At 42.1% G+C, this 13,307-nt stretch overlaps 1 protein-coding gene across 7 annotated transcripts in view; it reads right to left on the bottom strand.

Annotated features, from left to right (window-relative positions):
• Window positions 1-875: 875 nt before the first annotated feature.
• The window catches only part of CHST9 (carbohydrate sulfotransferase 9), a gene marked incomplete at its 3' end in the record, with an annotated part of 115,050 nt that continues 102,618 nt past the window's right edge, over window positions 876-13,307 (bottom strand). For all 7 annotated transcript variants that reach the window (XM_080382030.1, XM_080382031.1, XM_080382032.1 and 4 more), the window contains one exon: window positions 876-1,973. In XM_080382030.1, the coding sequence (XP_080238156.1) occupies window positions 876-1,973 (1,098 nt within the window). The remainder of the gene's footprint in view (window positions 1,974-13,307) is intronic.

The following is a 13,307-nucleotide window of genomic DNA, read 5'->3' as shown; positions in this document are numbered from 1 at the left end:
TGGCAGAACAAGAGCGGTTGCAATGGTGTTGCTTCTTAGTACAGACCTTAAAATGTCCCACTGCTACCACCCTAAGGCTTTGCCCTATCACCAAAGATCAAGACTATCTTGAATTTTGGGACCACAGCATGCATCATGTGGTTGACTCCAGTGTAAATTAAAATGCTCCTTTTAATGTATGTGGCAGTTCTCTGAAAGGAGGGTTGTTTGTTGACTCTAGTGCATCAATCAAAATGGGGTGGTAGATTGGGACTTCAGATCACAGGCTACCCAAATTTATTCTGCTCAACAGTTTACCTGCTATGTTATTTGTAGTTTTATGCATTCATGTTTAAGATCATCCTTCAATAAAAACCAATCACGTCTAAACCCAGCTACAGTCTAATGGTAATCAAATAACCAAGCCTTGCAACAGAGAACACTGCAAACATTTTAGAAAATTAGCCGATGCTTCTTTATTAATAAGTGACAGAAAGTAAAAAATACATTCAAAAATAGTTCAAAACCAATTTCTAAAGCAGACACACCAGAAAAGAATCATGCTACTCTGAATGCTTTTTTCTTAAACCATTAAAAGAACATTAGGTAAGCTAATGCAACAGCTGGCTGCGCTACCACTTCCACAGTATAACCCATAATGGTAAAAGCAGCTTTTTCAGGCATTTTAGTGCAATTTATGCTGTTTACAGGTCTTTTTTTTGTGCATTTTCCTATAATTTAATGTCAAGTGATATCACTCAAGCTTATAAAATCCCCACTAAGTCAAGACAACTCCACTTAGCAGTAACTTTGTTTCCTTTCAGGGCTAATATCAAAGTAGTTGTTTTGAATCCCAAAATGATTAATATCTAATAGAAGCCTGAAGCTATTCTCTGCTATACGGCTGGTGATGTATAATTGAACATTAAGTAATCTAAGTAATAGAAATCGTAGGTCAGCTGTCTCTCCTCCTCAGACAATTCCTTTAGGTATTGCCTCACTACTTCTGCACTTGTTCTCTCATCAGAGGAGTGTCTGTCTTTGAATTTAGGAAACTTCAGCTTGTCTGGAGCACCTACCAGCTGCAAAAAGTAGTTGGCATCTTCTTCCAGGGTTTCAAACTTTCCTATAAAATCATAGTTGATGAGGCAGGGATAGCAGAGCTTACTGACTTGCTCCCAATGAATATCCATTCCTACTGGGCGATGGGAATCTAATAGATACTGGATAAACTCCTTGAACTTGACTCCTGATCCTGTTTTCAATGCCTCTTCATTTGCGTTATGTCTATACTTCTTAATTATTGCCTTTCCAAATACTGGGTGATAATAGCTGTTTGGATGTTCAAACTTATCCCTGAAGGCAGACACCAGTCTTTCCATAGGATCACGTACAAATATAGTCTTGGTGTATGTGTTCAAGCGTGTGTATATCTCTTTTAGATCATAACTGTCCAGTTTCCTTAGATGCTTTCCATAGTGCACATCATCATGGGAAATGTTGTGTGCTGAAGCAGCGAGTCCATTGAGCACCATAAGGACCCTTTTCCAATTGGAGCAACCCGCTTTTGGCACTTCACAGTACAGGACCTTGTGTCTGTCCTCAACATAAATTCTTGACACCAGGTGCACAAGGTGGGATTGCAACTTCTTTCTGCTGTTGTGTTTCTTGCAGAAGTCATGCAGGAAGGACCTGCGCTTTTCCTGGGTGCTGTCCACATCCTTCCACTTGCCACCTTTGACTAACGTCTTGTTTAAAGGGTGTGGTGGAGGAGGTAAATACACCCCTCTGAACTGGCTGAGAGGTGGCTCGCTTATCTTCTGCTGGCCAGACAGTTGGCTCACTAAGGAGGCAGCCACCACACCAAAAGGGTTAGCCTTGACCCGCCAGTGTGTGCCACCTGGGATGGCCATCTTGTGCTTACTGAGGCCAGGAGGAGTGCTCCTTCTCCATGCTGCTCTCCTTGGCATCCCTAGAGGTGGGAGTGTGAAATCCTGCAAACATGGAGAGGAGAAGAGCTTAAAACGCAGCCACAGCCCACCCCAGCCCATTCACACTGCAATAGCAGCAAGGATGGCAGTGCACGCTCTTGACCAAGCCACAGTTAGTAGTACAGTCTTTTTTGAACCACTTGATGCATACATCTGATTCAGCAACAAGCTGGGCTAATTACTGAAATACATGCTTCTGAAGCTTACCTGTTAGCGCACAGTAAGTCTTCTTACAAAAATAAATAGCTTACATCTTAGCTTTCAAGAAATCAGCAGAGGTTCACACAAGGAGGTTGACAGTCCTGGTAGGGGTGGGCAGGTGCTTCTCTCTACCAAAGACATTTCCCCCCGCCACAGCACCGGCTGAGTTGCACGGCCACTAACAGCCCTCTGGAGCGTGCCAGCAGTCATGCCAACCACTCCTGGATCTGCTTCCAGTGCTGTGACTTTGAGCAGGCCTTGTCCCCCAGTGGTGGCAAGGGACAAACCTAGGGCTCCCACTGACATCAGTAGGTCTGAGTGGGGTACAGTGACGGATGAAAGCCTCCCTCCAAAAAGGTCCTATTCCTGCCCCTCTATAGACAGACCATGGAAGTGGGACGTGTTGGATCGCATGTACATACAGGTGTTTGCAACACAGGCCTGCACCTGAGCCAGCTGTCTTCACAGCTGATACAGCAAAACAGGTGCCTCTAGAGCCTCTTCCACCTGACTTATTTAAACATCAACATTAATGACATCAACTCACTAAACATCAACTAGTGACCCTGCAAAGAATGTGAAAAGATGAGACTTTCCTCCCAAACATCTCTTTCAATGTCCCCGGCTACTGTGCAATCCACAGGCTGCAGAAACAGCAAAGCGCAGATTTGTGTTTTGCTGTCAAATTCTTCAGGGTCTTGTACCATGCAAGCTGACTGAAGGGTTTCTTGCAGTCTGGGTATTTCTGCTCTCTCATTCCCAAGTGGATCCTTGTGTGTCTACTAAGGCTTGTAGATTTTTTTTTCTGTCAGTAGGCAAGCCTGCTGCATTGGGACATCTACACAACTGCCTATTTTCACGACACTTCTGGAGAGGGGGGGATGCTGGTCAACAGGTATTTAAACATCCTGTTGCAAATATCAGCTAGCCAAATGGTTAGATGGACACACATGCACAGACTGTCTGACTGCTTTCGTTAAATCTAACTTTTTTGGAAACCTACACAAAAAGACTCTTCTGCCATAAACTGATTAAACATTTACTGGAAAGTTGATTTGTGGACTGGCAGACCATAAGTGTGGATTTGGGGGGATGGGAAAGTTCATAGGCTGACTCAAGGCTGTTAAAATTCAGAGGAATAATGTAAGTAATGGTAACGCATGGAACACAATTTGAATTCCCATTTGAAATAAAGCCTACAGAAAAACAAGCAGTTCCAAGAAAAGTTAGCCTATCTTGCAGTGTAATAATTTCCAATGACAAAAACAAAGCTGGGGGATCAGGCTATTCTGTCTGTATTGCTGCAAACTGCTGACAACCAGGTCTTTGTTTTCACTGGACTGAGTAAAATTATTTTTGTATTGGTGAAAGCAAATAAAAGAACAGAGCCATGAAGGACTTGTACATCTGTGAGAGAGGGCATGTTGGTGTTTTTAAAGATGCAAAAGGATACTTGAACTCTTTCAATTTGACGTGGTCCTTTTTTTCTAATATAATTTGTTTCTTTAATTCTGTTATCTAATATTTCATTCTTTAAAACAAACAAACCAAAAGTCCCTAGAGATTTATCGCTTCTGCTCTAGGACGGGAAGAATTCAGGAGCATAGCTAGTGTGTAATAACAGAAAGCAGTACTAATAGTAAAACAGGGGATGACTATCAGCCTAATGGGAATTTCAGCATCACAGTGAATGGCAACTTACAAGTGCTACTGCAGAACTGCAGACTTATAAATAAAAATTAAATGCTTTGATCTTAAAAGGAACACCTGGAACTGAAAAAGGTGAAAATGAAAAATATGGGATACACAGAATACCAGGCTCAACAGAAGTAGGGATAAAGTTATACTACAATGCTAAAGTAACCAAAGATTGTAAACTCATTGGTGCAGCTCTGGAGAATTTTGTATTTAGAAGACAGTTTTCAGTGGTATGTGACTGCACTGGTGTTCCCCAATGCAGAGAAGATTCGAGAGCACAGCAGTATCTCATGACTTCCTATGGTATGTAATCTGAATTTAGCCGTCTATTTCAGGAGGTATTTCAGTGCAAAGACACTTAAACCACCTGTATTTCAAACTAAAGCCACTAAAATGAGACCTACACTTCAGAGGAAAGTTCAGCCTTCTGGATTCAGCCTGCAATCCTGAACTAGTGGATGATGCCTTGGTTCCACCAGGCCAGGAGGGAAAAGGACAGACTGAAAGGTGTGTGGCCTTGATTTTATTCCATTTCAAACAGTCTGCCTGGGATCTAGGACCAACCCAAGGAGATTCCAGAAAAGGATTGCCTTTCAGTCTCAGAAACTGTTAATTCAGCTGTAGGAACTGCTACTGAAGGATTTTTCATGGAATTAAAGATTTCTGAGAAGGATGGGCAGAACTATTCAGAGAAATTTCAGGTAACACCCTGAAGGAACAGCATATGCACAGTGGGACTCACTTGAAAGGGGCTCTCTCCAAGTGAGATGAGTCAAAAGAAGAAAGAATGTATCAGGAAAAAAAAGTCCCATACAGAAGAAGAAGAAGAAGGAAAAAAAAAAAAAGACCTAGGGGAAAAAAAATTACACAGGAAGTTCTGACAACAAAAAGAAGACCTAGGTATGTACAATACTATTAGCTGCTTCCCCTCTCCTCTTCCCCTTCTCATTGAGACACATATCCCATTGTGAATACAACAGTATTGGCTAGTAAATGTTACTATAAGCTCCACAAGGGACAGTGTGCTTGCAGTCAATGCTGGCGGTAACTTCCACCATGTAAGGATAAGAATGGATAGTGATAATTTTGAAAGGTGTAAATGGCTGTTACATTGCCATGGAAGTTTTCCAACTCAAAAAAAAAAAAAAAAAAAAAAAAAGACATCAAATCTTCCTATACGTTTGCCTGAGTAACTGGGTTAGTAGGTAGTAAAGGTGAGATGAATGAAGGGATGAATCAAGTTTTACTTTTTATAAGAAATGTTTAACTAGGAAGTTTTCATGGGAAATTAACAGAAATTGTTGAATAGATAGTGCTGCTATATTTCTTAAGGAAAATCACCTGACAATCTGGCATATTTAGCTGCTACCACTCTTGTGTATGTGACACACCTGAAAGCCACACACTCTGAAAGGATTTTCATGTTTTATGATACTAGGTTTACACAAAGTGAGGTGCCGCCTTTGGCTTCCTCTTGTTGCCAGTGACTTTTCAATGCCCATTTTATAACACTTTAAAGATCTGAACATCTCCATGTTATGTTGATTTTTTTCACAGCGGGAACAGGAAAACAAGAAACCTGAAAAAGTAATAAACATTTTTTAAAAAACCTTGTCTTTTATAGCTATGTTCCTAACAGTCCACCCCACAATCTGCTGAGCCCGATTATTTTGGAAAATGTCTGAACATACACCAACAACAGGCAGCACGCACATCAATCACTAACTCTGGATCCAGATCCTCCCATGCAAAAAGTCCTTATCAAACTCCTTGATCCAAGTGTCCCAAGTGCAGCGATGGCTACTCATGGTTTTCTAAAGAGAGTCAAGTGTTGCACTCTTGCCAAGAATTATGCAGAGTGCTTTGCTCTCCATTCGTATTAAAACATTTGAAAGGTAGTAAAAAAATGGCCATGAGCCCAATTTAGAAGAGTAGGCATATTCCCTCTGTCTCCCTTCAGCTAGGCAGAAACGGAAGACAGATTTAAAAATTAGTTTAAATACAAGGGAAAAAGGAATGTAACTGTTAGTGTGGTGTTTGGCTACTGGCAGACAACTCAGTGAAGCTGCTGAAACAAAGGGCATTTCTGAGTCATTAAGAGGTTCGTGGATTTGTTTTGACATTTTTATTACTGGAGATTCCCTTCTCCTCCCCATCCACAAAAGGATTCCTCCTCACTGTAAAAATAAGTAGCCAATACCTTCTTTTAAACACACTGAATCTCTCCTTTCCTTTAATACCTCCACAAGCCACTGGGGTAGGAGAGATTGACTACTGCCAAGAACGGTTAAGACTCATCCAGTTATGCTTTGTGGTGGTTTTACTATGCATGGGTGGGATCTCATCTAGATAGTTTGCAATTAGAGCAACTTGCCATGCGAAGAGATAATGATGTATTGGAAAGAATGAAATTCCAGGCTGATTTACAAAGATTTACAGGCCTGCAGTGTTGTGTTTTCTAAATGCTTTAGTGCAGGATCTTAATTTTTACTAACAATTATAATAAAATTAAATAAGGCCAACAGGAAATGTAGGACAAATAATAGTGAAGGAAAGAAATACTCTGTCTTATTATGCTTTGCTGGGCTGCCAAATAACTACATTGTAAGTATCAGTAATGTGTGGTTTGGTTCTCAACATCTAGCTAACATGTCTTCTGTCCTAAAACATGCTTCCTGAAATAGTCCTCTAGGATGCTTCTTAGCAGCAACTGAATGAATCACCTGGGAGCCTACAGTGCTCTGCTTTTTACTGTGGCTGGCACTTGACTGCTGAAGGTTTCAGGGCCCTGGGGACCCTCTCAGCACTATTATTCTAAATAGCTAATATGAGTGCTCTGCAAACACACGGCTATTCAAAGATGATAAAAATGTAATTGCTTAAGACAAGAACGGGTTGAAATATTTTTTGCTGATGAAACTTATGAAAAACAATTATTTAGAAGGACAGAGCATTTGTGGTTTTTGATCAAGCCAGGCTGGGGTTCTGCAGTACTTACAGAAACTTGCCCATGAGAAGCAGCAAAGGCGCCTAATGATGAAATGACAGGAGTTTGAAATATATGCTTGGAGTATACTGTGACTTTGCTTACATCCCAGTCCTTTGGTACTAGACATGTTTGGCAGTGCCAAAGTTCAGCATGAACTGAGAGCACTAGACACTTTATTTTACTGTGCATTGCTTCTTATGTGAGGATTGTATTATAATCATAAAATGTCAAGACCTTACCTGTTTACCTAGGACCTGTCTGTAAAAAGCAGACAGATAAAGGGTCTTCTAACATAAGGTTCATTTTCCGATTCAGTTTCTGATTCTACATTGATCAGGGAGCTCAGGAGATCAGTTTCTTAATTTAGGTATTTAGATGAAGGTAGCTTGAATACTGGAGGGCTATAAAACAAAGATCCTCTTACTTGGATTGTAGGTATGTATGAGTCTTGGAAAAGGTTATATATAGTTTCAGCCTAAACCTCATTTGCTAAAAACATCAAGTTTTTCACATAATTGAAACAGAAGGATTTCTTCAGTAGAGATCCACAACTGTGGCACATGGCGCAGAATTGAAATATGAGGCAGCTGAAATACGAGGAAAAGTTTGCATGACTACTGCTATCTTCATCACTTTTGGATGGAAGTGTTGATCTGCCGGAGGGCAGGAAGGCTCTGCAGAGGGATCTGGACAGGCTGGATTGATGGGCTGAGGCCAACTGCATGAGGTGCAACAAGCAGCAGTGCTGGGTCCTGCACATGGGTCACAGCACCCCCATGAACTCTACAGGCCTGGGGAAGAGTGGCTGGAAAGCTGCCTGGTGGGAAAGGACCTGGGGGTGCTGGTTAACAGCCAGCTGGACATGAGCCAGCAGTGTGCCCAGGGGGCCAAGGTGGCCATCAGCATCCTGGCTTGTATTAGAGACAGTGTGGCCAGCAGGAATAGGGAAGTCATTGTCCGCCTGTACTCGGCACTGGTGAGGCTGCACCTCAAATACTGTATTCAGTTTGGGGCACCTCACTTCAAGAGGGACATTGAGGTGCTGAGTGTCTCCAGAGAAGGACAACAAAGCTGGTGAAGGATCCAGAACACAAGTTATATGAGGAGCGGCTGAGGGAACTGGGGTTGTTTGATCTGGAGCAGAGGAGGCTGAGGGGAGACCTTCTCACTCTTTACAGCTACTTGAAAGGAGGATGCAGACAGATGGGTGTTGGTCTCTTCTCCCAAGTAAGAAGCAACAGGACAAAAGAAAAAGGCCTCAAGTTACCCCAGGGCAGGTTTAGATTGGGTATTAGGAAAAATTTCTTCACCAAAGTGTTGTCGAGCATCGGAACAGGCTGCCCAGGGAAGTAGTTGAGTCACCATCCCTGGAGGTATTTAAAAGACATGTAGAAGTGGCACTTGGGGACATGGTTTAGTGGTGGAATTGGGAGTATTAGGCTGGATTTGATGATCTTAAAGGTCTTTTTCAACTTAAACATTTCTATGATTCAGCAAGCCAGTGAAGCCTGGAGCTATTACTACCTCACTTTAGCTGTAAAAACATGTAAAACTATACTTACACATGTATGTACAAGTTTTCTTAAGTCTGCCAAGAGCAGGGATTATCCTTAACTTTTTTGTGCCAGAGGACTGTTTGCAAAGCGTAATTCAGAACAGCCAGACTCCTCCACTAGTATGTTACCTGAGCCGACATGTAAATATGCTCCCAACTTTCTCGTATCATAGCAGCTGTGTAGCGTAATGTCAGCCAGCTAAACAAATCCCTGCGGGAGCTCCCAATGGAGAAACTATCCAGGCTGGCCACGAGTGACAGGAAATATCTGCTGATGAGGTGCTTCACCTTCTGTGCAGTGGAGACAAACCTCTTGATTTATCTTTTGTGCTTAAAACAGCTACTTCCAGAGATAGGCACCACTAACCTCTCGCCTCCCAGTGGAGTCATTTATTTTTTGCTTATTTAATTTATTCAGGGAAAATCACCACTGCTACATTCCTCACAACCCAGAGTTGACATATGTATTCCTTGTGAAAACTGCAAGTTTAGCAGAGGTAATTCTGTCAGAGATACCTTGTGGCTCAAACACAATTCCATTATGGAAGAGGAAGAATGAAACAACTGTGCTTTGAACTTTCATAGTTCTTTCTGTCCTCAGAGTTCTTAAAAACCCAAAAAACAGCAGCAAGCTTGTCTTTTCTCTGGATTAAGATCTAGGAATATTTTGTATGTGGAGCCATCAATCCTGACAGGCAAAACCTTACTATAACAGAAACTACATTTTCCTGTGAGCTACATAACCCTGAAACACATATACTTGTACCAAGCATCTCTAAGATTACTAAATTAGTTGGAGGGGAAAAAAGAAAAAAGAAATTAGAATATGAGATGCTCAGAGCTTCCTGCAGAGACTAAGAGGTAAACTTTGTAGCTGAAATACAATCAGGTTCAAGGGAAGTCCTTTCGAACACTGAGCCAGACACAAATCAGAATAACTGATCATAGTAAGGAAAAACCCCACTGCAGCTAAATTTTAATTAACAGTTACCATTAAATACTGCTTTTCAAAACACAACTTTGTGAATCAGTGACCACTCCCCTTCAATCTGTTAGTAGAAAGTTTGCAGGATGGCTTGAAGTTATGGCAAGGGTACAGACAAAGCAAGTAAAGAAGAGAAGGACAGAGGGAAAGAGACTTTTTTCTTTTTATGTGGTGTGGCCAAATGTCAGTGAATGAGCTGGTGTGGAAAAATTTGAAAGGACAGCACCAATCCAGAGCTGGTTTTGGAGGAGAACAACCCAGGAAAGTGGCAAGGAGGCCCAATGCGGTAAGATAAACAGTAACATTATCAGGGTTATAGCAGGAGTCCTGTCCCCATTTAATAAGGGGACAGGAGGAACCCATTTGTCTTTGTCCAAGACCCTCACAGATACACGACTCCTGGCTTTGCACAAGGCTTCTCTCCTCTCCCTGCCCCCTGCCTTCATCTACAGAAAGCACGAAGTCACCCATGCTAATGAGGCAAGACAGGCTGCACAAGCCACTTCCACAAGCTGATTCATATGGTCAGCAACCTGGATGAAGGAAATTAATCTCTAATTTTACTTGCCAATTCTTGTTCAAATCCGGAATTAACTCCCTCCTGTTTCCGCCTTCACAGTCAAAACATTGGGTTTCTCCAAAACACGCTCAGAATGGGAAGGATAAGAACGATCAGGGCGTGCTTAATAGAAAAAATACCAATAAAGTGCTATTATTAGCAGAAGCTTAGCAACATGTAAGTTTGTACGACAGATTAAAGATCCACCAAGACTACTACAATGAAGTATTGGAAATAAAAACAAGCACCCCACCCCTTCCTACTAATAAAGAAATCATCATCAATGTCTATCGATGGTAATGACAAATTGGCTTCTGGATAGTGCAATGCTGATACTGCTTCTCCAGCTTCCTGACAATAGCTTCATGGGGCTGGCTCTTTGCAGTATAGCTCACAGACTTGTGAATAAGCACAGAGCCATTGCAGCCCAGACAGCCTGTGTTTGGACAGAGCCTGCACCTAGTCTGCACAGGGTGCTTGGCTCTAGATGTGCAGCTAAGCTGCGCTGCTAATAAAAGGCAACTTTCAGATCACGGACCACTTAACGCTGGGCCATATTTAGCCCAACCTCCTTCCTATGCAGTTGCACTCATTTTGGGTATAGGTAAACCAGTATGTTTAAACAGCATTTAATTTTGAGCCCAGCCCTCCTCCTCTCTGTGTAATCTGTTAATAAAACCTAAGTCAGCCACTGCAGTCAATGGTCAGAGATCTTCATCAGCACTCAATCTTATTTCTGTACTGAACAGAGCCATATGAAAAAGCAGCTTAACCTGAAATTCAAAATGGACTCAAACTAAGCACACAATACTTGTGTTATGAAGAGTAAAGTTAGAAAAAAACTCTCAGGTTTCACTGACTAGCAGGTTTATTATGTGTATACAGGGAGCTTAAATCTGAAGATGACACTTTCAGGTAATCTCTGCATATTACATATTGGTCTCTTACTTGAGTTCATTAAATAAAGTTAACATCCCTACTTTCTTATAACTTAAAGCACAGAAGCAAGTCAAATAACCTAAACCATTCCCTCTGTTGACAAATGCAGTTCTCAAAATCGTTACTTCCAAGTGCATGATATTTCATATACACAGTCATTTTATGAAAAAGAAAATAAATAATGCCTCTCGCATGTTCACAACGCAAGCCAGGCAGGCATTTTTGAGCACATTTCCTATTTTAAACAACATCTATTTTCCTCTCTAAAGACAAGGGCTGATACCTGAGGCTAGATGCCAATATCTCTTTATCCTAAGGTATTAGGGACCATGTCTTGGCACCTGCTGATCAACACTCACCCTGCACAGGGGAGCCCCAGTCCCCACCGCCCCACCTGCATGAGGAGACGTATTTCCTGGGAGGGTGATCTAACTCCTGGGCATTAAACCCGGAGGTTAAGTAATGCTGCATGCTGGGACTGAAACTCTGGCCCCTCTTTTCCAGGGACTGCTGTCCCCACCAGACAATGGATGAGCCTCAGTCTCTCTCTTTCACTTTTATATACAGGAGAGATATGACACAGGTCTCACAGGTAGCAGAAGTTGTAGGCTTGAGTAGGTGGAGGAAGAAAATGAACCTAGACTTCCCTACTTAAGAGAATCACTGACTTAAGTTTTCACAGATATCCCAACACCGTTTTAAGATGACTGCCGGGCATACCTGTACCTCATGCAGTCCAACCTGGCAGGTGTGAGCTTTCCCAGAAAGGTGGCTGTTTCTGGGTTTCCACCACACTGAGACAAGAAGTCCCTGGACTAGATCAGTCCTGCCAACACTAGGGCACCCTGTACCTGCAGAAGAACAAGCCTAAGAGGCTCAGCTCCTCCTCTGTGAGGTGATGAACATGCAGAGGCTGTCGCAGATCTGGACTTGAGCGGAATTTAGGCACTTCGGTTTCCTTCTAAACCTGTTCACCCTCAACTACAATGAAGATGCAGCTGCTTAAAGATGTTTGTTCTTAGTAGCCAAATGTGGAGCTTGGGTGCCCATTAAGATATTTGGAATAAAAATGAGGCAAAATGCACATGTTTTGGGAACAGGGAAACAATGTGATTCTAAGCCCAAAAGGTTTTGAGTTGAGTACCAAATCCTTCCCTCAATTACTTTAAAGGAATTGCTTCAGCTGTAAATGTCAAGCTACAAACAAGCTGCTTGACAAGATGCTCTTACAAGTGGCGACCTAAGTAGTAGCCTAGTTTTGGAGGAGTTTCAGTCATGTTTCCCCATCCCACCACTCCCTGGCCAGTACTTCCAGTTCCTGCCTGTACCCAACTGGCAGCAGTGCGCAATGCAGTGGCTCACCACCTGTATTTGTGCTTGCCAGCCAGCCCTCTGCCCTCTCCTGAAATGGATACGGAGCTGGGATACCAACAACTGCCTTTTCCACAGCAAGCACAGAATTTCCCCTCTGACCAGCCACCACCCTTCACATTGCTGGACTCTTATCTTACAGCTGCGTCAAAGCTGGCTGGAATTGTCCTCGGCTCCAAGGGAGATGGCCTGGCAGCATAACTGGACAGGTCTCCCTGGGGCACCCAGGGCATTTACACCTAGTGAAATGTAAAACTGAAGATGATAAACAACTGTACTCTTTCCCCACAAGACCCACCGTCCCCTCTGAGAAGAGAGGTCTGCAATGTAACGCTGTGCTTCTGCATACATGGCAGTATTTCTCACATTAGTGGCCGTGGTAAGATCCACAGGGATTTTTTGCTGGTAAACAGCATTTCTATCCTGTCTGCAGGTAAACACACTTATCTTCCAGCATAAACAAGACATCTTGCTCTTTCAGAAATAGTAAGAAAAGTTTCAAATGAAGCTAGGTTCAACTGAAGAATATTAATATATATTCAGGCATGAAGAATTCAGTTTCCCCTAAATTGCTTTGGAAGAGACAGTAAGATCTCTAGCGGTCTCAAAGCATTTTTCCCTCCATCACAATTAGCATTTAATTCAAATTAGATAACTTTATTAGTAAATAAAAAATAAAATGTATAATGCACTCTAGATTGGCAAATATCTCAAATCTGTGTTTGCTTACATTCATACACTTTTAAACAAATTCCTGTGTTCAATTTTACAAAAAAATATTAATACTTGAGAATCGATTGCATTCATAAATTACCGTGGGACAAAACAGGTTGTGAATTTACAAAAGGGATTATTCACTGCACACTCCCTCCTCACACTGACTGAAATGTAGCGTACCCTATTTTCACTCAAGGGGGTAAATCATGTTTACCATAGGTAAAAGAAAATACCCTAGTTTATTCTGTAGCAGCTTTTCTGTGTAACTATCCACTTGGCATGCACTAATCTGCAAGCGGTGTCACAGACGATCAGTGTGCCAT

This window comes from Falco punctatus (assembly GCF_963210335.1).
Source record: "Falco punctatus genome assembly, chromosome: 3".
Taxonomy (NCBI): Eukaryota; Metazoa; Chordata; class Aves; order Falconiformes; family Falconidae; genus Falco; species Falco punctatus.
This window is presented reverse-complemented; position numbering and strand designations above follow the sequence as displayed.